At 48.4% G+C, this 25,383-nt stretch overlaps 4 protein-coding genes across 7 annotated transcripts; 2 read left to right on the top strand and 2 right to left on the bottom strand.

The window, feature by feature from the left end:
• Positions 1–33: 33 nt before the first annotated feature.
• On the bottom strand, positions 34–14,560 carry LOC120896044 (double-stranded RNA-binding protein Staufen homolog). Its single transcript, XM_040299859.1, has 6 exons — positions 13,945–14,560; positions 12,746–13,113; positions 6,956–7,476; positions 4,577–6,874; positions 4,343–4,509; positions 34–4,275 (listed from the first exon to the last, which is right to left on the bottom strand). The coding sequence occupies exons 2-6, from the start codon at positions 12,868–12,870 to the stop codon at positions 4,045–4,047; spliced, it is 3,342 nt and encodes a 1,113-aa protein (XP_040155793.1). The 5' UTR covers positions 12,871–13,113; positions 13,945–14,560; the 3' UTR covers positions 34–4,044.
• A 499-nt stretch (positions 14,561–15,059) lies between these two features.
• Positions 15,060–16,290, top strand: LOC120895667 (replication factor C subunit 2). The gene is made up of 2 exons (XM_040299208.1): positions 15,060–15,346; positions 15,415–16,290. Exons 1-2 carry the CDS (start codon positions 15,155–15,157, stop codon positions 16,246–16,248), a joined length of 1,026 nt encoding a protein of 341 aa, XP_040155142.1. The 5' UTR covers positions 15,060–15,154; the 3' UTR covers positions 16,249–16,290.
• A 73-nt stretch (positions 16,291–16,363) lies between these two features.
• On the top strand, positions 16,364–17,272 carry LOC120895670 (EKC/KEOPS complex subunit bud32). Its single transcript, XM_040299214.1, has one exon. It carries the CDS (start codon positions 16,469–16,471, stop codon positions 17,195–17,197), a length of 729 nt encoding a protein of 242 aa, XP_040155148.1. The 5' UTR covers positions 16,364–16,468; the 3' UTR covers positions 17,198–17,272.
• On the bottom strand, positions 17,194–18,682 carry LOC120895669 (dehydrogenase/reductase SDR family member 4). Of its 4 annotated transcripts, none has more exons than XM_040299210.1 (4): positions 18,607–18,682; positions 18,245–18,415; positions 17,654–18,191; positions 17,194–17,576 (listed from the first exon to the last, which is right to left on the bottom strand). In XM_040299210.1, exons 2-4 carry the CDS (start codon positions 18,382–18,384, stop codon positions 17,406–17,408), a joined length of 849 nt encoding a protein of 282 aa, XP_040155144.1. In that variant the 5' UTR covers positions 18,385–18,415; positions 18,607–18,682; the 3' UTR covers positions 17,194–17,405. The 4 variants fall into 4 exon arrangements, with proteins under 4 accessions (XP_040155144.1, XP_040155145.1, XP_040155146.1 ...); XM_040299211.1 differs by having other exon boundaries at positions 18,562–18,679; XM_040299212.1 differs by having other exon boundaries at positions 18,245–18,390; positions 18,607–18,659.
• Positions 18,683–25,383: the final 6,701 nt, after the last annotated feature.

Here is a 25,383-nt window from a genome sequence, read left to right as displayed (position 1 = left end):
GCCTTCGATTGATTTAGCACCAGAATTCGTCAGTTACGTTGAGTAGAGTTTCTTTATTCATTCCATAGATTTTTGTTTGTTTTCTCGTACAAATATGATGATGGTGATGATAGTTGGTGGTTTTCTCATAGTTCGTTACACTACAACTACACACATTTTCTGCACCAGCACATTCGCGTGCTGGGGGTGGTCACTGGCGCATACTTTCTTCTCCACTTGTTCGCCGCCTCCGCGTCTACTAATGCCCTGCTGTGTTGGCCTCACTTGTCTACCTTTTTACGTTTTACACCTCAAGTAGCGTTGTGTTTCAGGCCCTAGTTTCCACCTTTTGATCAGATCAGGACCTCTCTCTCTAGACTTGTCTCACAATGACCTGAGCGAAATGTATACATTCTCTCTCTCTGTTGTTGTTTTGGTTAAAAAGAATAACCCAATGGTTTTTAGTTACTGTTTCTTTTGAGGATATAACAGGGATGATAAGAAAATATAGCGGCTAGGAAACATTGACCTTTCGGCGTGACCTCTCTCTTTCGTCGTTATTTTTAAATAGGCTCTCTCATCTCCCTAGCTGATGGGTATTTTTTTCTCTCTCTCTTTCTCTTGCTTTCTTTTTACCCCTTTTTGATCTATTAAAATTTTCAAAAACGTTTTAACGATTTTTCGATATTCTAAAATACATTCTGCTGCCTTTTGACAGACGAGAGGAGTAGTTTTGCCTTTCTTTCCTTTCCTCGCTTTCGCCGCATTCTTCTGCCGCAATCTTTTGAAACAAGTGCAAATAATATGTTCCATGTTTTGGTGGCTTTTAGGTTCAAACTTTAACGAGAATGTGTTTCTTATAGTCACATAGCCACTTTTCGGTCTAATGGTTTTTTCTTTACGTTTGCCTTTTCATACTTTCGCTCTGCACCTAGTTGGGTGGGCCCTATCACTAGGCACAAAAAACATATCTTAAACAAGTGATTCAACAAATCTGCCATCGGTCTAGGGTTAGGATTCTTTTTTTGTTTGTTCTAGTTTTGAAAATGATGCTTTCAAATTGCCAACAAGCCACACTTCGATCGATCGTTCTTGGTTTGATGGGTGCGCTTGCTTTCGGTACGAAATTCGGCGGCCAAGCGGCTCCCTCGTACAAAATGTTCAAATGCGCACAAGGGCATTGCACAATAAATACACAAATCAGTGGGAGTTTGTAATGAACCGATGAACCGGAGCGGTTTCGGTCGGTAGATGAAATGCATATAAAACATAAAATAAATACAGGACAACATGAAATTCCTTCCACAATTAGATGCCTCCCCGGGCAACAGCTGCACGTGCGTGTGACCTAGACCATTTGAGTTTTGACGGGTGGCGCGCTTTTACCGCATCGCATTTCAACATCGAAGCATCGTTTCCACTATTAACTGATCCACATCGCTCACGGGGGGACGTTAGATGAAATACGACATTCTAACACACACACACACACACCCAAGAACGATCAACAAAACGTTCCGTTTGCACTCAATTAAACATCGTGTTTTTCCTTGCGCGGGCCTGTTTCCAGTTTCCATCGTTTCGTGCCAACATTAATTACCATATGCCTAATCGGAGTTTTTTCTTCTTCTTCTTCTTCCTTTTCTTTTCTGTTGCCGCCTTTCTTAATAGTGATGTATTTAAATTCTAGTGCCGTCCTTATTGGATGCTGCCGTACCGTTTAGTTCCGTTCCGCTCCTCCGAAAGGCGAACATAAATAAAATGTGTTTCCATAGCCATAGTCCTTAGTTCTTCTCCTATCGGGGGGCGGCTTCGTGATCATTCGTTTTCGTTCATAGACTGGAAAAAATGTATTTTTTTTATGCTCATCATATTGTGGTTTTCGCTTGTTTGGTGCAAACTTAGGTGCAAATTCGAACAGTACTTGCTCCTGTTGCTGTCTCCTGTTAGTACTTTCGCCAGTAAGAGGTCTATTGGATTTGTTGTTGTGTGTGTATGTAAGGTAAAAATGATCCCTTTAGCTCTCTTTTCAAGGGAGTTGTTGCTGTGGTTACGGTTGTTGCTATTGTTTTTAATGTGGTTTGTTTGTAATAACGGTTGGATGCACTGCGTAATTGCGGTTGAATAGCGAAAAAATACATTATTTCTTACAGTTACAGATACTTGTATACGAACACTAGCAGAAACACACTTAAGTTTATAAAGGCGGTGCACGGCAACGATGGCATGAGGTCGCTTGCATTCCGACGACGCGGAGATCGGTTGCGAATGTCTCAACGGATCAGCACAAAGAGATCCACGGTTGCAGCAGAATGCTTGCGCGCTCTATGCTACGTTGCACAAGATATATGCACACACACCCCTCTGTTATTAAGCACGTTTGCGCTCAATATCGACCGACCTGATATCCCTACCCCCTCCATTTCCATCCAGTCAAGCGGCACAGTTAATATTGAACACGAACGCTACGCAGTACGCGTCAGAATCTAGTAAAATCTCGATCGCCTCTCCAAACCGGGCGCTCTTTCCTTTCACATAAATGTAATATTCGGGATTTTACTGCATTCCTCTACGTGTGTGGTGGTGCAACCACGCTCGGCACACACACACAAGGAGCGGATGAGCTCGGGCGGCCACATCCACGACCGTGCGGCGTCCGTATGGCGCTACCACGCCCGCGTGCACATTGAAAAGCAGAATGATGAAGGTTATCAAATGAAATACACAAACTACGAATAGTACTACTACACACACGCTCTCTCTCTCCCTCTCTCTGTGCGACACATCCATCGATTAAGGGGAATTTCGTAAGTAATAATCATTGATCCGCTGACTAGCGATGTCCGCCCATTTGTTTAGCGTTCGCCCTACAGTCAGCGTTCAAGAATCAAACTGTACGATGAAATTGTTCTCTACTCTAAGCTGCTTCCACGGATGCATCAGATACTCTTGTAGTGTCGTATCATTCGCTCTCCCTTAAGAGAAGCCACTGCTGCGTTCATGCGTTCAGTTAAAAATTATCGACCGACACTATCCCGCCCTATCCTACCGACGCTATACTGTTACTGATTCAAGAACCTTCATACACGTCCTAACTTTTCACATTTTGCTGCTTACTACTGGGTTTTGTTTCACTTCCGCCCGGTCGTGTTCGTTCGCTCTTTTCGTGTGTTTCTCTCGCTTCAAACTCTGCACTTAGGTAAATGGTAATCAATTCTGCCTGATCGTCCCTCATCGCTACGTCCCCGCACGAAAGACGCCAATGACAGGGGTGCCGTAGCTTTGATCACACTCACACGCATTGAGACACTTACTCGCCTTCTCCCACTTCCTTCTGCAAAACAATTCATCGCACACAGTACTGCAGCTTTGTTTAAAACAGAAAAATGCTTCCCACAAGCAGGAGGAGTCGTTTGTTGAAAGTAAGATGTTGGTAAACATAGTAGAAACACCAAATCAAACTCTGTATCGAAATCATGTACGAACAGAAAGCCAAGCCACACTTTCCCATTCCACAACTCTGCACCAAAACCCCCCTGGCCTTCTTCCGGGCAACCCTCCGGAATGGATAGCAAAAAAGCTTGCAGCACTCTGTGCGACCTTTTCTCTCCTGCATCGCTCTAAATAGCAAATGTTTGCACAGAAAGAAAAAAAAAATAATAATCACAAAACAAAACGTAACAAATAAACAAAAAGAAACTAGAAAATTGAAAACATGCTAAGCTGCATCGGCGGCAGGAACGTTGGCTTCCGTTCCTGGCCGCTCATCATGCAATTCAAAATCGTTGCTGTTATCCGAGGCAAATGTTTCCCTTTCTTTGCACCGGTAAATGCTGCTTCCTTTTTCGATTTCCGTTTGTTTTGCCTTTTTTCCCCCTCGTTTCCCTTCGCTCGTTGCAATCCGGTTGCATTTAGTGTTAACATTGATAACGATGATCACACGGTTACATATACACTGACCAGCCTTGTTTTCTCCCCCTCTGTCTGTGCTCCATCGGTACTGTTATGGTCGGATGTCCCGTCGTACTCACAATTGGCGCCGCACAACACAGTTGGCGCTCTTACTTAGGCTGTTGTGGCGGCAGTATCGTCCGGTGCGCTACCCGCCGGTGCTTTGGGTTTCACGTTGTGTAATCCGATCTTGGACAAAATTTCCAACGCTCCGCGTGCCGCTTCGTCGTGCGACTCTTGCAGACTGGCGCCGCTGCCGTGACAAAGCTGGGGCGGTTCCGTGGACAGTATCACTAGCGTCAGATACTCGCCGTGATTGCCCTTGGGGAAGTCGGAAAATTGAACCTGAAACAAACCCAATCGAAAGGTTAGGTAAACGCCCCGGAGATGATATGCTTTCGCACACACTTACTTCAAACTTCAGCAGCTGCGCTAGGTACAGCAGCTGCTCCTTCTTAGCACCAATATCGGCTTTCGGTGCCACCGACGATGTGCTCGACACTCCGGAGCTGTTCGTTCCCATGCTGTCGTTAGACGCAATACTGTCGTTCATCGAATCGTTTGTCGATTCAGCTTTCACTGTGAAAAGGAACGAGAAATTAGTTTCACTGCTTATGAGACACCCAGAACACCTCTCGTCACTCACCTTGATTTGCACCATTTGCAACCATGACAGCGGGCGTAATGTGCGTCGCCGTCGGCACACTGTTGCCTGGATCCTCCTGGAACCTCACCTTGCGCGACCGCTTGCCCCCGGTAGGAGACGAATCGTTTGCCGCGCCGGACTGGTTTTCCTTGTTAGCCGACGCACCGTCACCGCCCGCGTGAGCTCCCGCCTTCGCCTCCGACGGCGTGAAGCCCAGCTCGATCAGCAACGCTTCGGCCGCGTTCCATTTGGCGGCTTTTTTCGTCATCCCGACGCCGGTCGCCTGTCGTCCGCCGGCACTTACCTCGATCGTAAACTGCCGACGCCGCCCGACAGCCGGCCGATCGTTCTCCTGCAGCGTGTAGACGGGCTGCTTCTCTTTGCGGGCCTGCTGGATCTGCATCAGCCGCGAGATGGGATTTTCCTTCTCCGCCACGTCCGCGACCGACTTTTCCTTGATCAGATTGCGCGCCTTTTTCTTCGCCGTTGCGCCATCCGCCGTGGCGGACGGGGCCGCTTTGGCGTTGGATTTCCGCTTCTCACCGCCCTGCCCACCGTGGCTACCTTCGCCCCAGGGAGAGGGGTTCAGCTGCTGTTCCGCCTTCTGGAGTTTGCGCAGCTCTTCCAGCATCTTTTCGGCGGCCCGCTTTTTCGAAAGCTTTTTACCGGTGCCCTCACCCTCGGTCACGATCGTGCCCACCTTGCACTGCGTCACAAACACGGTCATGTGCGGGGGGCCCTTTTCACTGATCACTTCAAACACGACCGACAGGCTGCGCTGCACGGCTATCTCGTGCACCAACGAGATCGGTGACTTGAGTTCCGCGTTCGGGTCCAGCCCGTCCACCGACGTACCGTCGCTGGATGAGGCGGTGTCACCGTTGGCGGCCGCATCACCGGCCTTGGCCTTGCCCTCGGCACCCTCCATGGTGAGCGGTTTCAGCACTTCTAGCGCACGGGCGGCTGCATCGTGCCGAGCGGCCTGCGGTGTATGACCCTCCCCGAGGAACGTTCGCTCGCCCACGCGCAGGGTGGCTTTGTAGAACTCCTGCACCGCTGGCACGGGCACCGCCGGCCCGTGATGGTGTCCGTAGCCGTCGCCGTGATGATAGCTGTGAGGCGCATGGTGACGATTCGCATGATCATCGCGCGGATGATGACCATGGTGATGGTGGTGTTGCTGTTGCTGCTGGTGTCCCGGATGAAATCCACCCATACCTCCACGTCCGCCAACACCAGCTCCAGCAACGCCCGCCGGTCCGGCCGCACGGCCCCAGGCATTGTCACTGTATCGTCCCGCTCCACCGTACGGGTGGGCAACGCCCGGTGCAAGCTTCTCTTCCACCGGACGTCGCCCACCGCCGGCCACGGCCGACGGCGGGACGGCCACTCCCCCTGCACCGCCGTTCACCGGCCCACCGTACTTGGACGCCGGTACCGGCACTGCCTTCACCGTGTAGACGGTCGGTTCGCCCCGCTTCATGGCCAGCGCGTTCAGCTCCACCGTCGGCGTGAAGCTGCTCACGTTGCCCTTGGTGCCGGTTTTCGTGCGACGGTTCGTCCGGGCCGGCGGATGCTTGTACTTGGTCGCCGCGATCGCATCGCCCGCCGCCTTGTGCTGGGCCTTCTTGATGCTGGCGCCCTCGGCCGTGTACTCCTCGTCGCCGAGCTTCAGCATCACGGTGAAGTGCTTCTTGTGGGCCGGCCCGGACTCGCCCGTCAGCCGGTACTGGTGCTGGATTTTGTTGTACCGCGCCAGCTCGTTCACTAAACACATGGTCGTTTTCTCTTTAATGTTTGCCAAGGCTTCTATCGAGTCGGTCGGCGACTGTGGTTGCTGCCCGGCCGTCGGCTCCGCGCCCGACGCCATCGATGATGCTCCACCGTTCGCTGCGGTAGTAGCAGCGGTGCTAGCGGCCGTCTCGGCCTGGTTCGCACCCGCCGGCGCTACGGACGGTGCCGTGCTGGGGGCACTGCCGGTCACTGCTATTACCGCAGACGCGTCCTTCTGTAGTGGAGCATCATTGGGCTTCGAGACGATCGACGGTTGCTGTTGTGGTTGTTGCTGCTGCTGCTGTTGCTGTGGTTGATGCTGCTGCTGTTGGTGCTGTTGCTGATGCTGATGATGGTTGTGATGGTGCCGATTGCCTGCACTGGATACATTGCCACTCGAGCCCTTCATCTTGTCCATCGTCGCTCCCGACTGGTTCGTCTGATGATGGTTCGCAATCCCCTTCGAGCCGGGACCACAGTTTCCATTCGATTGCAACACATTGTGGCTATGATGATGAACTTTATCTACCCAAAGAGAAAGAGAGAGCGAGAGAGAGAGTGTGTTTAGCACGTGTCTGGTAGGGTTTTCTTCCTTCCGCCACTTACGGTCCGTGCTCGATGGGATGTGGCGCGTCTTTGTGCCGGCCGGTGTTGCTGCCGAGACGACCGGTATCGGTGGTGGTGCCTGCTGCATCGTCACCGAATGGTGCATCGAAACCTGCGCACCGCCAGCACTTCCACCTGCACCACCACCACCACCACCACCTCCCATACCGTACGAAAGCTTTCCGCCCGGTCCGGGCGGATGATTACCGCTCACCACCGGGGGAAGCGAAATCGACCCCATATGCTGCTGGTGCGGCGGCGGTGGCAGTGCCTGTGGTGGCTGCGGTCCCACACCCAACCCGGGCGGCGATGGGTGCAGATGGGGCGTACTCAGCTGCATCGACTTGGGCATGCCGGCCGGCAGGTTGTAGTAGGACGGGCCCGGCGGCTTGCGGCCGTTCTGTGACTGGTGCGGCGGCTGATGCTGCGGCGGCGGCGGTACCTGCATCGATAGGTGCGGTGCCATGCCGGCTGCCTGATGGTCGACCCCGCGCGGATGATGATGGCGAGCGTTGTTCAGCCTGGAAGTGAACGGAAAAAAGCAAGAGGAAAACGCGTCAGTGGCGATGAACGGTGGAAACAGCAGCTCCTTCGAGGTGGAGGATCGCGACAGCCGTCTGTAGTAGTGTACGAGGCGCTGCAACGATCGTATCGATTCCACGGACAGATGCTGTCGCTCGTATGCTGAGGGTATGATGCCGGGAGCAGCTTTCCGATACTGTCTGCCATCCGGCAGCAGCATGATGATGGAGATGGTGACGATCCCGAACGTTCCGCTGCACGTGCGCGGAGCACATTTGGTGAGCGGTGGACACACACGCACGATCGAAACGCCAGCAACGAACTAAAGGCACGTTGGTCAGCAAACACGTGTGAGTCCACTTTCGGAAAGGGGGACTCGATGCTGTCTGTGTGTGCGTGGTTCCACAATCCTTTGCTAATGCGCTACTCAAGCCAGTCAGCATCGTTTGATTGCCCATCGAGCCAAGGCGCACGCATACTGCGATCGCAACCTTATCCTTCTTGCTCTTTAACTATCCCTCTCTCTCTCTCACACACACACAAACACGCATACAAATGCTTTCGTGTCCACGCGGTGACAAGCAGGATCTAGTAACCGCAATCTGATTTACCCTATTTACACACTATGTCATATATTATTAATATGAACAGTACTGTCAACTCTCCATTCCCGGCCATCCAATTGTATTCATCCCTTTCTTAACCCTTATTCCTAGACGACCCACCTCTCACTCGCACTTTCCGCAACAGCAAAGGCCTATAAATATCTTTGCGAAGAAAAAAAAGAGGATTCCTACCAAAACCCATCCCACTTCAACTGCTGTCTGCCTGGCTGGCGTATTGTATCGTCTTACTTCTTGCACCTTTATCCGCAGCGCCCTTTCCACCAAGGTCCAAAAGGAAACATAATTCATTCGCAGCCCGTGACTCGCGGTAAACTCGCCTAGAACACGGCGGCTATGTTGCTTCGAATCTGGCTAGCTGGTTGGCTGGCGGCGACCTGTATCTGTTGGGCCCTGTGCACAGCGACATCTTCGCTTTGCCGTCCTCCTTATTACACTCCGGCGGATGACAACTTCCTTTCCCTGCAAGGATGGGTACACAGTTGAAAGGTTACAATGCATGGGGACGGGGGGGGGTAGGGGTAGCGATGACGGAACTGGACTGACCAGTATTGTCGTCAGAGGCCGGCAGCAAGAGGTGAGAAAAGGATTTACGACCATTTACTGCATAAAACAAATAAATAATAGGACAGTTTTGGAAGAGATCCTGCTGTTTTCATCGCTACCGAAATATGAGCGCCCATGGATGGCGTGTATGGGAATGCTCGGCTACCGTGCAGCAGGGACAAGTTCCGGCTTGAACAAACCAGCTTCGGAGAGCGCGCCGTGGAATGTATTTTAAACCTTTTTAACGCAATACTTTTACTGCATGGATTTTTCGCTTTTACTCACAACTTTAAACTTACTGCTTTTACACACTTTAGGCTCTTTAAATTGGACATTTCCCAATATTGTTCCCAATAGTTAAAGATCCCAAACCGGTGTCCGGTGTCGGTTGATTTGCATATTTTTCGGGGTTCAAATATTCCCCTTCGGTTTCCCTTTTTTGTTGTTGCGCTCTCACCTATCCTCCTCCAGCAGGGTAATAATATTTTCATCGTCTTATAAGGTAAGTGGCGCGCACATTTAAGTGTTTGCCATTGTTTTCGGCTGTGAATATAAAAATATGTTAAGGGCAAAACTAGGGATGGGAGGAACTTAAATGAAGTGCTACCGTTGTTGAATGGTGATGTGAACTAAGAGCATGATTTAAAAGAATGCTACAAAAATGCTACACTAATGGTAACAATAAACGTTGCGCTTTTAACGGCTCTTTTAAACAACAAATTGGATTGATTAATCTTGAACTCAAAGCTGCAACCGACGGTTGGAAATGATCACCCATCAGCATACTTTCAAGAAAGGGGTTGACGAAATTCATTGATTTTTCTACTCTCCCTGCCAATATGCCTGACACACGTGTAGCACAGCAGCAACAACGCAACTTTGTTAAAGACGCAACGCAGAAAATGCCAATGCCAAAGCCGTAACGAAACTGATGGCCATGATTCGCCATGTAATTTGTGCATTTTCCTTTCAATGCGTTGAAAGGGGTTTTTCATAGAAAAAGAAGGTTTAAATACCCGTCCTTTACTAACCAGCCTCCTTGCCTGGTTTGGGTTTAATTGCCATTATCTGCATACACGGCGCGAGCACACACAAACACGCACAGTGGTGCATTATTGTCTGTCGAAAAAATAGCAAAAAGAAGCAGAAGAAGACAAACTGACCGACATTTTCTTCACGACCAATTATTAAACGAGATCCTGGCCTGGCTGCCCAAGGAGCTCAAATCCAAACCCTTTCCCCATTTCTTGAACGTTTCCGCTGCACCTATCATCAGGGCCGGCTCGCTATGAAGTATTATGATCGGCGCGACAATGCACCGCTGCTGATGCAGTTGCACTCGCAGACGCAAATCCTTTCAATCGTGCCAGTCAACAAAGAAAGAGAGCGAGAGAGAGGGAGAGAGAGGGAAAGAAAAGGGAGACAAAGAAAAACAAAAGTCCCCTGCGCCGGGCGAATGCAATTTAATCCTCTCTTAACTTTTCCCTTGTTTATGCAAATAATTGCATCCATGGTTGCACATTTACTCCGCAAAGCACAGACAGAAAGCGAGAGAGAGAGAGGGAAGGGAAACAGGACCCCTATTGCTGGCTTCTATTTTGTTTGGCCATCAACACGGCAGAGGCCGACAGAACGTCACCTTTTACTGCTGCTGGTGGACGACGAGTTTTGCTCCGCTTTTTTTGTGCACCCAATAGTACTGTGTGTGTTTTAAACATAAAAAGAACACATATATAAAAGAATAAGAATTTCTTATAACAAAAATTCTTTAAAAAAATAAATACATTTAAACGGCAATTTATTTGCAGCACACTGTATGGAAATTGCATGACGGAAAAGTGCATCCAACAGGAAGAAGGAAAAAAATACTGCAAAACTGCCCACCGCACCTTGCCACCATCATCAAATATTATTCCCTTCCCCGCACCCTTTTCACCTCCCCTGTCACCACGGCTCATATTTTCGGAGTGCCTTTTGTTTGCTGTGGCAAGGATACTGCTGCTTTTCGGGCAGTCGTACTCGCACACACAGCAGCACAACAGAGACCGGGTGCTGATGATTGATCTTTTTTTGCGAGTCGTATTCCCTCCTCTCCGCTACAACCATTGCACCATTACACCTTGATACAAAATATGCATTTCATTGCAATTTTTATTGGCCCGGGGGAAAAATCAGGGTGTAACACGGAGGTACCAGATAGAAAAGGGGTCGCTCCGCGCACTGCTGCAACATTATATGCATTTTGGTGTTTATATGTGTGCGCATTCCAGTGGATTGGCGGCCAATGTGTGTAATTTATTTTATTCGTACATCAACATCTTTTTCCTTGGATGAAGTTTTACGAAAGGATGCACATTCTTGCAAGACACTTTGTCTTTTTGTACACCCTTTATTCCTTCCAGCATTGGTTCATGCTTACGAACGAACGAAGGTATAGAAGTCGCATTGGTTGATGTAAAGGTATTTCAGTGCTTGAAAGAAAGAATGAAGTTGTATGTATTATTTCAATTTAATTTAACTTTATGATAAGAAGCCTAAACAACATTATCCAACAGCTTTGAAATGAAACTGTACCTCCTAAGCAATACAGCATCAGAATAGAGTGTTCATTCTAATTAAAATCATATAAAACTGTTCACCCTTCCACCCTTGGAATGGTTGAATAATTCCACGAACCAACACAACACAATCCAATAATGTCGACAGCGAGCAGTACATTTTTCCGCTGGCAAATTATCGATTTTACACCGTGTTTGATTTTCATTCCAAGGCTCACCAAGCACCAAGTGGGGAAAGATGGGGGGCGCATTATGGTGTTACTCTTTCTGCAGTGTGGTGGACACATTTTATTTATCCTCCTTTTTTACTGTCCACCCGCCACATCCACAATCACTAGTAAAAGTGCAAAACTGTCCACCCCCCCTTCGATACGTCCGTCCGTCACACCGTACAGACAATCTCCCTCTCTCTCTCTTTCGCCGCACTCGGACGAAATCATCATTGTGATGGCCAACACACCAAACCACCACCAGACCGTTATGGTTTGGTTTCGGCAGAGCAGCAGAGAAAGACAACTGACCTGTGTGCATTTGATGATGCATTAAAATAACAACACTACATGCTCATACATACGAGCAATACACGAGCAACCTGACACAGTGCGTTCCCCCCCTTTGCTACTTAACCCCCCCCCCCCGTCCCCCCCGTCCGCCCGGCATGCCGAGTTGCATCCCCCAACAAAAGCGGGAATGCAATTTGCTGTCATTTTTCGTATTCACGCAGCTTTTTCGCAGAAAAAAGGCTGTGTCTCGCTGTGTCCAGATTCCGTGGGCGAGATGGCATTGTGCTAACATAATTGCGCCCCCTTTTCCACTGCTCCCTCTCAACCCGGATGCATTTTGGGAACTAACAATACTCGGGATCGAGAGAGAGAGAGAGAAAAAAACACATCCCATTTTAACAGTCATATCATAGAGTTTAGTTGAAATGCATTGCTGCACACGGGGCGTATAAGTCCTCTCCCGGTTTGGCACACAGGATGGAAAACAAGAGACCGAGAGAGGGAGTGAGAGATAGAAAGGAGGCTCAATATTTTTTTCTAAATCATTTTCCGTTTCTATCGCAACGGGCTTGATGAATTTCTCCTACACTCCTCCTCCCCATTTATTGCAACCATGCCGACGACCAAGCGGACACGGGTCATCATATCTGGGCAGGGCAGCAGAGCAGCCCCTGATGGTTCTGCTTTCATTTTGATTGCTGTACATCGGTTTGTTTTTTTTTCTCTCACTCCGCAGCTTCAATCCAACCGATGCATTTACTAAAGTTTATAATTAGGGTCGCGCATTTCGATTCCGAGGGAATTGGAAATTGGAATTAGTAAATAGAGGCGTGTGTGCGTCCATGTATCGTAAAATATGCAATTACAGTTGCATCTCTCTTTCGGTCGACTCTGCTCCCCCACCGCAAATTCGAAAGCCCGAGCGGCAATTAAATAATGTATAAATTAATTAAGTTTCGATGGCTAAATTAAATACATTTTGTGCGGATTTTCGACGACGCACTAAAGTGAAAAAAACACACACATAGAGATGCTCACCTATTAGCAGGATGGTCGCGCTGCATACTGTGGGGTGGCAGGCTGGTTAAATGCGTTAGATGTGGCGGTGGTTGATGTGCAGGGTGCATCCCTGGATGCTGCTGTGGGGGCATATGTCCATGCATAGTGGCGTGTAGTTTGTTCGTGGCGTTACAATACTTTCCGGTGTGACTTGACTGGCGTTGTCTGGCGATGGTTTCAAGCCAATGTTCGACACTATCAGCCGCGTTCAATCGTACACAACAGGTACAGTGGAGCCGAATGACTGCACGTGACTGACTGTGTATGACATACGCGCGCACCAGATTACGACGGCACACTAGATCGCGTTTTTTTCGCTTGTCACACTGGGGTTGTGTCGCTTATGTCTGGAAGAAAGCAAGGAAATGGTTAAATCAGTACATTTGTTTGCAGTTTTTTCGATATTCTTTATGTTAAGCGCTTGCAATGAAAGATTTTCCACATTGATGTGGCTTCAATCCACTACGCCAAATCAGCCTCGAAGACAAATCAGCTGTTTCGTAAGGACGGCAAACACTGGGTGGTGCGCTCTCTCTTTCTCTCTTTATCTCTCTCTTTCTCTTCGTCCAGACTTTCGAACGCGCGTGTTCTTCGTGCGCAGGTAAGAAGGACTCGGACACGGCACATACATGCAACAAGCTGCAACTCCAAGGAGCAGAGACACCAGGGCCGTGTCGGACCGTGCCGGGCGCATGAATGAAATAACGATCGATACCGACACGAAGGGGAAGTTGATGCGTCTTGGGTTGCGTACGTGCGTGTGTGTGTGTGTGAGCTGTAGGGAAAGGCGCGGACAGACACACATCTGTCGCCCCTTTTAGCAGCCCATCGAGGTAGGCTGTGCGCTTCTTCTGCTTCCCTTCTTTTACCTACGAGCCGTACGCATATTTCTAGATTGAACGGGTCCGTCCTTGTCCCGTTCTATTTCGGCATCCCGTGCGCCTCGGAAGCAAATGTTTTAATGCAACGCAATATGATTTTAGAATTTTCCGTGCTTCATTTTGAATGTACAATTCCAAATCGCATCTAGAACAGTCCACAGCTCAAACAGGTAGAAACAGGAATGTTGTTTTTTTTACAAACTGAACCAACAGCACACTTCCACGCACGTACATATTGAACCAACCCGCGTTGAGGCTGCGAAAGAGTTTTATTTCCTTTTCAGGATAGACATTTACCTTTTAGCACGGTGCCAACTCTTGCTTCGATGCGATGCAAGCGCAAAGAATGTCCTGCTGGCAGAGCAGAGAGAAGGATGCTGCAGCAGCTGCTTTTCTCTCCCGTATGGTGCTACAATATTGTGACAATCACAGCTTGCTCGCACCAGTTCGCACTAACTTTTTTGTTTTCTACTTGAGATTTCACACTTCTTTCTAAAGCACACCACGGCCACATTACATTTTCCGCACCTAGCAATGATACATTTGGCCTATCTTTTCACTGACTTTTCCTGAACAGCATCCAAAGGCAGCGTTCTGCGTGTGTATGTGATGTTCGCCCCCCCCGGGGGTGGTGGACGGTGCTTCTTTTTTTACAGGCGTCGTGTATTCACAGCACTCACTAACACAACAGTTGCCTTCTACTAAAGCGGCACTAACTTTGCATCGCAGCGTTTTCCCACTCAGCTAGTGTGATGAGAATCGTCGGCAAACAGTAAAGAAAACGGGTTTGCTTTGAGGTGGATTTTCCGGAGGAAAAAAGCGAATGAAAATTATCTAAACATTTGAGCTAGACCGATGTGTCAAAGTGCACCTTCTGCTGGCAAGGTCTGCCTCAAGGCCACCAGGTGACGCACGGGCGATTGTGTGGTGCCGCCATATTGGCAGTATCGTTGTGCCACACATTTACCTTGGGTGTGGAGAAAGTCGATACAATTGTATGGATGCGAATCAGAAACAATGGACTGTCTTGATAAAACTCGTATATTGTGTATCTAAAAAGTAAAATCGTCTTATATTGCAGGAAAAGCATGTATTTTTCGGGTCATGTGACGAGAAACGTGATGACACTGTATGGTACAGCCTGATGGGTTGAAGTGCATGATGACATTGATGACGTTTTGTTTGCGATTCCCACACAAGGTTGATATATATACTTCTCAAATGATTATAAAATTTTGAAAATCGAAAGGATTTCATCATTTTATAAAGTGTATTATACAATATGAAATTATTTGTTGCGATTTATCTTGCATAAACACATTATTTTTGGAATATCAACCCATTTTGGCCGTTGAAAAAGATGCCATAATTGGTGTAGCTTATGTGTGTGTGCACCTTGACCGACACGAAAAGTGCGCCAAAGCAAACGTTTTGTTTATGTGAGCAGCACGGAGCTTCGAGCGGCTTCGATTTTGCGAAAATATCCACCAACACCATCGTCAATAAAATGCCGGAGGAAGTTGCATCCACATCGTCCGCAACGGGTGCACCAAAGGAAGCGGAGGGCAAGAAGAAAAGCCTTCCCTGGATCGAGAAGTACCGACCACAGCGGTTCGAGGAAATTGTTGGCAACGAAGAAACAGTCGCCCGGCTGGGAATATTCGCTTCACAGGGCAATGCTCCTAACATTATCATTGCGGTTGGTTTTCCGTGTGTTCCCTTCTAATACGTGTCGAGGCAATAACAATCCCTCCACTCTTCTTTCAGGGACCCCCGGGTGTGGGTAAAACGACGACCATCCTCTGCCTGGCACGCATCCTGCTCGGGCCCAACTTCCGCGAGGCCGTGCTCGAGCTGAACGCTTCCAACGAGCGCGGTATCGATGTGGTACGCAGCAAGATCAAAATGTTTGCACAACAGAAGGTAACGCTGCCCCGCGGCCGGCACAAGATTGTAATCCTGGACGAAGCGGATAGCATGACGGAGGGGGCCCAGCAGGCGCTGCGGCGAACGATGGAAATCTATAGCAACACAACGCGCTTTGCGCTAGCCTGTAATACGAGCGAAAAGATCATCGAACCGATCCAGTCCCGGTGTGCGATGCTGCGCTTCTCGAAGCTATCCGATGCCCAGGTGCTGGCCAAGGTGGTGGAGATCTGTCAGCACGAGAATCTCAGCTACGATGAGGATGGGCTGGAGGCGATCGTTTTCACCGCGCAGGGTGATATGCGCCAGGCGCTGAACAATCTGCAATCGACGGCGAACGGGTTCGGTCACATTAGTGGCGCGAACGTGTTCAAGGTGTGCGATGAGCCGCATCCGCTGCTCGTGCAGGATATGCTGCAGCATTGCGTCAAGGGGGACATCCACAAGGCGTACAAGATCATGAGCAAGCTGTGGAAGTTGGGGTATGCGGCGGAGGACATCATCGGGAACGTGTTTCGCGTCTGCCGGCGGATGGATATGAACGAGAAGCTGAAGCTGTACTTCATCCGGGAGATTGGCGAAACGCACATGAAGATTGTGGACGGGCTTAACTCGCTGCTGCAAATGTCCGGTCTGTTGGCTCGCATGTGCGAAGCTTCCTACGAGCATTCCTAGGGCGTTAAGTGTTGGTAAAATGTAATAAATTTAAGAAACGAATGCGTCTTTGTATGGGTTTGAATTGGGAACGTTTGCTTGAGCATGGGAGAATGATCATATGGGAAGTGTCAAACACAAGTGACAGCCGGCCCCCGGGGCAACAGCTCTACAGCGCTGCACAGTATCAAAACAATCACACCCAAGGCTTACTTGGTTTTGGAAAAGAAAACAACTATCGATGGCAGTAGCGGTGGAAAAGCAAGAACCAGTACAGCAGCTCCTAAAGCAGGGAGCAGAAGGGAAATTGTACATCGGCACCTACAAAGGCAACCGGTGTTTGGTGAAGGAACGCTTCGAGAAGAAATACCGCCATCCGGCACTCGATCGGCAGCTCACCCGGCAACGCATCAAAGCGGAACAGAAAGCCTTCCAACGATGTGCCGCCGCCGGTCTGTCCACCCCAGCCCTTTACGGCGTGGATTTAGAGCAGCGCAAGATCTACATGGAATATCTGGAGCGCAGTCGTACGGCTAAAGAGTTTATCGACGAGCTGACGGCAACCACGCCGGCGGATGCTTTGAGCGAATCAGCTCAGCTGAAGCAGCTTGCTGAACAGATCGGCCACATGGTGGGTGTGCTGCATCGAAACAATCTAGTGCACGGTGATCTGACCACCTCCAACATGCTGCTCGATCCGGTGGAAAAGGGTGCGGAAGAGTCCGTCTTCCCGTACCGTCTCGTGACGATCGACTTTGGGCTGTCCCACTTCAGTGATAACCACGAAAACAAGGGTGTTGATTTGTACGTGCTCGAGCGAGCGATTCTAAGCGCTCACAGTCAACTGCCGGGCTTGTTCGGTATGATACTGGAGGCGTACCGTGAGCACAATACGAACCATTGCAAGGAAACAATCGCCAAGTACGAAGAGGTACGGGCCCGGGGACGAAAGCGAACGATGGTGGGTTAATGTAAGATGAGTGCCTCGTTGAATGTTTATTGAACGTTGTCTTAAAGCGAATAAAAGCGAACGCTAACGAATTAACTACCACCGACCAGAAAATCCGACCCTCCCCCCGAAATGCAGTCAAACCTCGCTTTAAACCTTGCGTAAGTGTGTTTTGGAAGACAGTTGATTGACAGACTTGTAGTTGGCATTGCCGTTGCTAAGCGAGCATTTACAGCCGGGAAGCCATGCCTCCGGAAGCTACAATCGTTTCGCCGGTAATGTAGCTCGCGTCGTCCGAAACGAGGAACGCACACACGCCGGAAATTTCCTTCGGCTGTGCAATCCGTCCCATCGGAATTCGGGACAGTGTTTCCTCTTTGGCGGCATCGGATTCCTGCAGCTAAAAAGAAGAAGGTGAGGATGATTTGATACAATATTCGTTATAAATTAGCTCGTCTCCACCAAAACGGTGCTTACCGCGCCGGCAAATTTCGTCTGCACCACACCCGGAGCAATGCAGTTCACGCGGATGTTCTCCGCCGCCAACTCTTGGCTGGCTGCCTTCGTCAATCCGAACAGTGCCGTCTTGCTGACGGAGTATGCGCCCAACAGCGAGAACGGTTGAAAGCCGGCAATGGACGAAATGAACACAATGCTGCCGCCCTTGCGCTCCCGGATGAACGGCAGCGCTTCCTTGGCCAGCAGATACGAACACTTTACGTTCACGTCGAAAATCTTATCCCAGGCCGATTCACTACATTCCAGCACACCGCCCACCTCCGGATTGACGGCCGCATTCGACACGAGAATGTCGATGCCACCGAACTTTTGGGCCGCATGCTCGAACAGCGCCTTCCGGTCGGTGGCGTTGGCAACGTGACACTTGATCCCGGACACCTCGAGCCCGGCGCTTCGCAGGTCGTTCACGGCGCGGTCAACATTTTGCTGCTTTCGGCTGCTGACAACCACTTTGGCTCCTTCCTGGCCCAACCGTTCCGCGATGGCGTAACCGATACTGGAAAGAAAACCGATGAAGCCAGCTGATAAGCGGTGGTGCCCGGTACTTACCCTTCTGTAGAGGCGGTTACGACGGCCACTTTGCCCGTCAGGCGCTTGGCTGCAATGGCGGAACCGCTGCACAGATTGCGCTCCATCGTCTTGCGGATTGTTTGCGTGAGTGCAGCGCTGCCGGCAATTGAGCGGAACATTTTCACCTATTGGATGGGACGAACTTTGAACCTGGTTGGCGAATGATAAGCAAGAAATATAAAATAGGTGCGTATGCGGGGTGATAAGGCGACTGACTCTCTGTCAAAATTGTGCCAGGGTTTGGGCGGGTGGTTGTGGGAAACGGTGAAGGAATAATGTGCAAGTAATACTGCAACAGGTGCGGGGTTCGTAAACATAAATGTATGTATTATTTCACTCACTGGAGGATAACAGACTTGTAACAATTACAAGAGCATTCATTTACATCGGCTATGTTGTGTTTGTAAATAAAGCTCGCCGAACAATGGGAGCGCCACGGTACATGAGGTTGATATTTTTTGTACAATAACTTTCAAAATATTGCTTGAAATGTGTACACAAAATTATTCAATCTATTTTTACACACATAATTCATGGGATATATGTGGTATAGTAATAATCAACTGAACTTTTAAAAAATAGACGACTGACCACCGTTCTGCCGTGAAGCAGTGGTGTCAAACGATCTTGCTTCACATATCCACAACTAGATGGCGCTAGCATAGTTTTCACATTTTCAAACAAAAACGTACGTGTGCACGATTTGCTGGCGGGTAAAGTACATTTGTTGGACATCAAGCACATGGTCATCTGTCTGTCGTTGCCGTATGGAAATTTGGTATCCGTTTTAGTGATGTGCTCCCTGGAGCGCATCCACGCCTCCGATCCGACTCCAACTATTGATAGTCCGATTCCGACTCCGGAAAAAGAGAACAGCTAGATCCGCCCGGAGTCAGAGTCACCCGGAGTTGCCCGGAGCTTTCCGGAGTCTTCCGGAGTCGTTCGGAGTCGTCCAGAATCGTCCGGAGTCGGAGTCACCCGGAGTCGTCCGGAGCCTTCCAGAGTCGTTCGGAGTCGATCGAAGTCGGAGTCATTCGGAGTTGGAGTCCTTAGGAGTCGTTCGGAGTCGTTCGGAGTCGTTCGGAGTCGATCGGAGTCATTCGGAGTCGACCGGAATCGAAGTTGGTCGGAGTCAACAGGAGCATTTGTGCTTGTGATCAGACTTTTCCTTTCGTTGTGTTTTTTTTGTCTTTCACTTTGCGCGTGCACTGGACTGCACAGGCCTTTGTTTCCAAGGCCGACCTTGGCCGACTCCAGATGACTCTGTCTGTATCCTACTCCGGATGAATCCAGACGACTCCGGACGACTCCGGACGCCTCCGAACGACTCCGAACGACTCCGGACGACTCCGGACGCCTCCGAACGACTCTGAACGACTCCTAACGACTCCTAACGATTCCGACTTCGAATGACTCCGGGCGATTCTGGACGATTCCGAACGACTCCGGATGATGCAGGGCGGATCTACCTTCCGGAGTCGATTCCGAATCAATCGGAGTCGGATCGGAGTCAACTCCAGATTTATGCCAACTTTCTTCTTCTTCTTTAGCACAACAACCGTTGTCGGTCAAGGCCTGCCTTTGTACCCACTAGTGAAGTGAGCTTGATTTTCAGTGACTTATTGTTACCATAGCAGAATAGTCAGTCCTACGTATGGGGGCACGGTCTATTCGGGGTTTGAACCCATGACGGGCATGTTGTTAAGTCGTAGGAGTTGATGACTGTACCACCAGACCGCCTCCTGCCGACTTTACGCATCACTAATCCGTTTTAATGTCGGATGTAATGTATTTTAATTTTAATGTAAGACAGGACTACGTTTTGCTCATTCCAGATTTGCTCATGCTCATTCCAGATCTTACTGTCTCCTGATCTGTGTCTAACATTAGATCCTTGCTGGAACACTTAAAATGAAAATCAATTATTAACGTACTTAAATTCCAGCCTGTGTCCAGTCTAGTTAATCCTATGAACTCGATATCTAAGTGGATCAAAACTTAGAAATCACTGTGTAATCAATATGGTACATATAGTAAGTCTGTGAGACTGTTGATTTTTTATAGGAACATAGATCGACATGATACCATCAACACAGAAATACATTTTCCCTCCAATTGAGCTACAATCGGAGCATCTTAGCTGATGGATAAAAATACTTAATATCGACATGCTTCATTGTTGTTTCAGCACGCTTGCAAACGATTGCAATAAATATGCATTGAAGAGTTTAATTGAATGGGCCTCTTTAACATAGGCAGCTAACGAACGAACTATTCGTACGACTTTGGCCATTGTAATGCCATCGGGTAATAGCTCTCCCAAGGCTCGTGTCATTCAATCAGTGTTGATGTTGTTCGCTTGCAGCGAACCGAAGCGAGCAGCAACATCCCCGCCATTGGATAATATTTTATCTATTGCAATCGGATGTATGCAAACTTTCTTGTTTTTCCCTCCCATACTGTGGGGTTTTCTCCCTATCATATGTGAACCACACGTGAAGGAGGGTAAGAGACTTAGACGGTAGAGCACACATTAGATGGGAAATGTTTGACAACCTAAAGGTCCATTGCCATTTTTCTCCTTCCTGAAGCTCTGACACTATCCATCTTTTTGTACGACAACAAAAAAGAAAACATAATTCTACTAACAGCAGGATACTGCATCCAAATCAGCACGGAGAATCTCCCAGGACGTAGGACGTGGCGTGGTCTCGCGTACCACATGGGCACATGGGCGCAATTGCTTTATTGCTCTCTCTCGTGCAGTGTGCGTGTGGCTGTAATCAGTGGATCGGAATCGGGATGAAATGAAGGGATGGTGGGGATAGCAGCTTTAGAGGACGAGGTTCTTCCAGACTTTTCTGACAATTCCACTTCATTAGGAGCAGCTTCTAGGAGCGATGAAAAGATCAAGCGAAACAGATAAGAGGAGCATCCTCTTGCGAGCAAACAATTTAATCCCGCACACGAGGAGATCTTCCAACACCCTTGCCCTGGCAATAAAGTCAATTTATTTAGTCTATTATAGGTTGAAAGACACACACACGCACACGTTCAGTCCTCTCGAATTTTTGGAACATTCGGAGTCACATAACCTGCAAACGAGCAGCAACAGAAGCAGCAGCAGCAGAAGTGTATAATTATTTCAACCCACAATAATTGCTCCCTAGGTGGTGGTTTTTGTTCGCGCAGAAAAAAGGGGGAATCAGAAATCAACACCACACGACGGCATCATCCCATCCCATGTTGCGAACGGTTCGGTGGAAATTCCGTGGGCACTGCAAACCCCGCAGCAACAATTTACGCCAATGTAATTTGGTTTTAAGTCGTTCCAAATTAATTGTTAATCGGAGCAGGAGATACTGTGAGCGGGTAGCTCCGTGGTCGTGGCCGTGCCGGGTGCTCGATTGGTCCACCGAGAATTGAGAGGTAAAAACAGGTCTGGGATTCACAAGGGTGATAATGGGAGCGGTGGCCGTGGTGGCCGGATCAGTTTTGGCGATCAGTTTTCCCGCTTTCGGTCAGCACCAGTTTAACCGGTTAATCGGGAGGACAATCGCCGGGAATCGGGAGTGTCGGATTAAAGATTTATGATTGAAGCTCCCTGATTCCGGGTGATCGATGTAGGGGGAAAGTTGTTTAATAAGAAAAGTTTGTTTTATTATTCTCGTTGCCATGGATACTTGTTTTCTTCGAGATTGCATCAAGATACAAGCCAGTTGGACAGCAGTTTGACAGCAATCTTATAAGCAGCCATTGCTTAACTGATGATTTTTCCAACTGGTATGCAAGATTTCCAATTATGATTCCAACAGGAATACAATTTAAACTTTTAGCTATTAAACAATGCAGAAATCGTTTTATGACATCGTGCCCGCTCTATTTCGGCTCGATTAAACCATGTTCTCTGCATTTTCTCACCCCAAAACCCAACTCTCGATGGGCACATTTAACGATGAGTTGTCCTTACATCTCGACCCCGTCTATCATCATTTGGGCGTGTGGAACATCAGATTGCGCTTGAGATCGCGCACAGGAACAATGCATCCATTTATATCTGGCTTAATTTATTGGTGGTTTGCTTCGCTTCAAAACATTTACTGTTACAAAACAACAGTTCCGCAATGATAAAGGTGATAAAATCTCGTCGTGGCCCCTTTTTTAACCTCGCCACGCTCGTCCTTTTTGTTGCGTGAAGCCATCGATAATAATACACAAAAAAACACACCACTTTACGTGGACGTCAATTTTAAGGTTCGTTCGGTGTACAACTAAATACATTTACGCTACACGAAACACAACAAGCACAGATAAGGCATCGCAGGGATGGCATTTGTTTTTCCCCCTTTTTTTCCTCTCCAGGCTACACAAGGAAGCAAAGAATGTCCGCCGCTGCTGTGAATGGGGGAAGAAAAAACACTTTCGTGAGGGAGAACCCAAAAAAAATAGAATCGTCTCTGCAACTTCATTCCCGCCTAGACAGGATCGCCACTTCGAGATGATAAACGGCCACAGGAAGAAAAACAAATCTGAACAACAACAGCGACGACGACGACGTCCCGCCCGTACACACGCCGTGATGTGTGTTTGTGTCCTCCCGTCCACCTCCCTACTGGCCTGGGGTAAGTGAAACCGATGAGTAAACATTTTAGCAACATTTGAGAAGCAAAAGGTACACAGCAGCAGCATCCCACTAGAAAGGAAGGAAGGAAGCAAAACAACAACGTTGCTCAAAATTGTGAGGCCTAAGTCAAAGGCCCTCCCTCCCCCGCCGAAAAGTCGGAAGTCGGACTGACGAAGGCTGGAAAGCGGACACCGGGGAGCTGTGGAGTCCCAATGAAGGCCCATGGAGTATGTTTATGCGATTGTTCTGTTTACGCTCGTTGACATATCCCGGACCAAGGAATGCCCACGTGCCACGTGGTTGTTAGAGGTATCCCGGCGTGTGAGTGAATTGATTCGGAACGGAAACGCTCCCATCCCGAGGAGAACGTTTGGTCGATTGATTTTGATCGGTGCACATCGTGGGTTCGAGAATGTTTGCACTTGGAAGGGCATAAGTAAGACGTATCGGATTGAAGGAAAGGTTCTTCCTAGTCGCAGACCGTTTCAAGTTTCGAAAGATTAATGATCACTGCATCATGCTGCAAGGGGGAGGAGTGTTGATTTACATGGTATGATGAGTTGGGAGTTCTTTCCCTATTTCGCAGGAATAGCCTAACATTCTGTACTTCAATTCAGTTTCAGGGGTTTGATGTTGTAAAATCCAAGAAGATCAATGCTCGACATACCAGAGATACATCACATAATGGACAAACGTTCATCGTCATTGGGAATCCTTACAACTAGCTCATAGAATTGCTTGAACTTCTCCTCGACGCTTGACGCAGTAAATTAGTGTACTAAGAGCTTATGAATGGCGAACGGAGAGAGATCGTTTCCCTCCCCCGGTGCCATTTATCAGATGAAATCCATCCAATTTGTGTGTTGTGCGCGGCTCCAATGGGATAGAATTTTGACAACCCGTTTTGTTGGCTTATCATCATCCAGCATCATCATCCTACTCCTCCAAGACGGACGAAAAACATGCTCAAGAATTCGTTCCATTCTTGGGCGGATCCGGACAGTACGCAATCACACAAGTTCGGTCGTTCGTTGAACTGCCACGGACAAACCTTGATCATCCATCCTCAGTTACCGAAGCTGAGCATTCCTATAATGCTGAGCGTGTGGGGACGCTTTTGTGAGGCAGAAACTGTATTTTTGTTTGTGCTTCTAGCAGCAAACGCCACCAACTGGCGGGGTTGCCGCCATTGGGCTGCTCTCCCGCCCAAGAGTGGAAGCCATCGGTGGAAAAGTTTGCCGCCATCTTGGCGCCAGCCTTTATGTACCGAAGCCGAAATTTTATTCTTAGTAGTTTCCCCAATCCTCTCCGTCCCGGTTTTGTGTTGTTTCTTGGAGATGGGTCTTTTTTGTTGCAAGAAGTCAGAATAGAATGTGGCTCATGGGAAAAGAAGAACACGTGGAATTGCGCGGAAGAGGAGTAGTAGTAGTGTGCATCTTTTGTAACTTTACCGCCCTTTTGTTTCCGTTCCCGGGGCGTCCCGGGGAACTGGACGTTCTGGGGTTGTTCTGGGTGGTACTACGGTATACGGTAGAACGAAAGATTTCCTTAAAAATGTAGCAAAGGCAGCTTTTATGGACGATGATAACTTTTGATCGCGGCCCATGGTGTTAACCCATCCATGACTAAAGCATGCATAAAAGTAAGTTTGTAATGGCGCCGTGGAAAGCGCACCCCCTTTGCGCGTATTCAGATTCGGTGATTTATTGGTGATCCACGAACGAATGTTCCGTTCCAGCTCGTTTGAAGCGGATGGTTTTATTGCGCAAACCGATATTGAAAGGACGGTGTTGGTGTTTGCGCTGTGCGGAAAAAAGGATAAATAAATTTCCCAAGCGCAAAGTGGTCATCGAAGAAGGCGATGCAAATGAATCTTCTGATCTGACCGATAGATCCAAGATCTGTTAAGGAGAACAGATCGATGCCAATCCCGTTGCTAGGTTGCCATTGTCAGCTCGCTTTGACAGTTTCATGAAAAAGTGTTTACAAACAAACGGCGGTTAATGTGGAAAAGTGGATGAATTTACTGTTCGGAAGATTATATTGGATAAGTTTCTTGTGGTCAATTTTCAGTCTACTATGTATTCAGATAACCTCATTGTTTGCCATTCCGTGACCACGAATCACTACCTTTTGCAACGGTCCTGGTGGAGGAACGAAAAGTTTAACAGGCATAAAACAGCACAGTACATGTTCCAACTGGGTAATAGAAGTCCTATTTACTTTCAATTAAAGCATGAGAGTCAAATGAAACATCCAACCGGCATACACTGGTACAATATGCATACCATTTTTGCTTATAATTCAGCGACGAATGATAAAATAGATCCTTGAATAAAATTAGCCATATAACAAAGAATTTTTGCAATCAATGAGCAAAAAATGAGTTAAAAATAGCAAAAAAGACTCCCATTCGCTCCATAGAAAAGACCATATACAATGATTAATTTGTTCTAAACGCATCGACCTGTTCTCTTTCATGGACCTTGGATAG

The sequence above is a fragment of the Anopheles arabiensis genome, chromosome 2 (assembly GCF_016920715.1).
Source record: "Anopheles arabiensis isolate DONGOLA chromosome 2, AaraD3, whole genome shotgun sequence".
NCBI lineage: Eukaryota > Metazoa > Arthropoda > Insecta > Diptera > Culicidae > Anopheles > Anopheles arabiensis.
Note: the sequence above shows the minus strand (reverse complement) of the source record. Positions and strands in the feature narration are given on the sequence as shown.

Coding starts and splice junctions, on each gene's coding strand:
- LOC120895667 (XM_040299208.1), top strand. CDS start 15,155: ATGCCGGAGGAAGTTGCATCCACATCGTCCGCAACGGGTGCACCAAAG. Junction 15,347..15,414: donor CTCCTAACATTATCATTGCG/GTTGGTTTTCCG, acceptor CTCTTCTTTCAG/GGACCCCCGGGTGTGGGTAA.
- LOC120895669 (XM_040299210.1), bottom strand. CDS start 18,384: ATGTTCCGCTCAATTGCCGGCAGCGCTGCACTCACGCAAACAATCCGC. Junction 18,192..18,244: donor GTAACCGCCTCTACAGAAGG/GTAAGTACCGGG, acceptor TTTTCTTTCCAG/TATCGGTTACGCCATCGCGG. Junction 17,577..17,653: donor AGACGAAATTTGCCGGCGCG/GTAAGCACCGTT, acceptor TCTTCTTTTTAG/CTGCAGGAATCCGATGCCGC.
- LOC120895670 (XM_040299214.1), top strand. CDS start 16,469: ATGGCAGTAGCGGTGGAAAAGCAAGAACCAGTACAGCAGCTCCTAAAG.
- LOC120896044 (XM_040299859.1), bottom strand. CDS start 12,870: ATGCATGGACATATGCCCCCACAGCAGCATCCAGGGATGCACCCTGCA. Junction 4,510..4,576: donor TGCAAATGGTGCAAATCAAG/GTGAGTGACGAG, acceptor TCCTTTTCACAG/TGAAAGCTGAATCGACAAAC. Junction 4,276..4,342: donor CGCAGCTGCTGAAGTTTGAA/GTAAGTGTGTGC, acceptor GGTTTGTTTCAG/GTTCAATTTTCCGACTTCCC.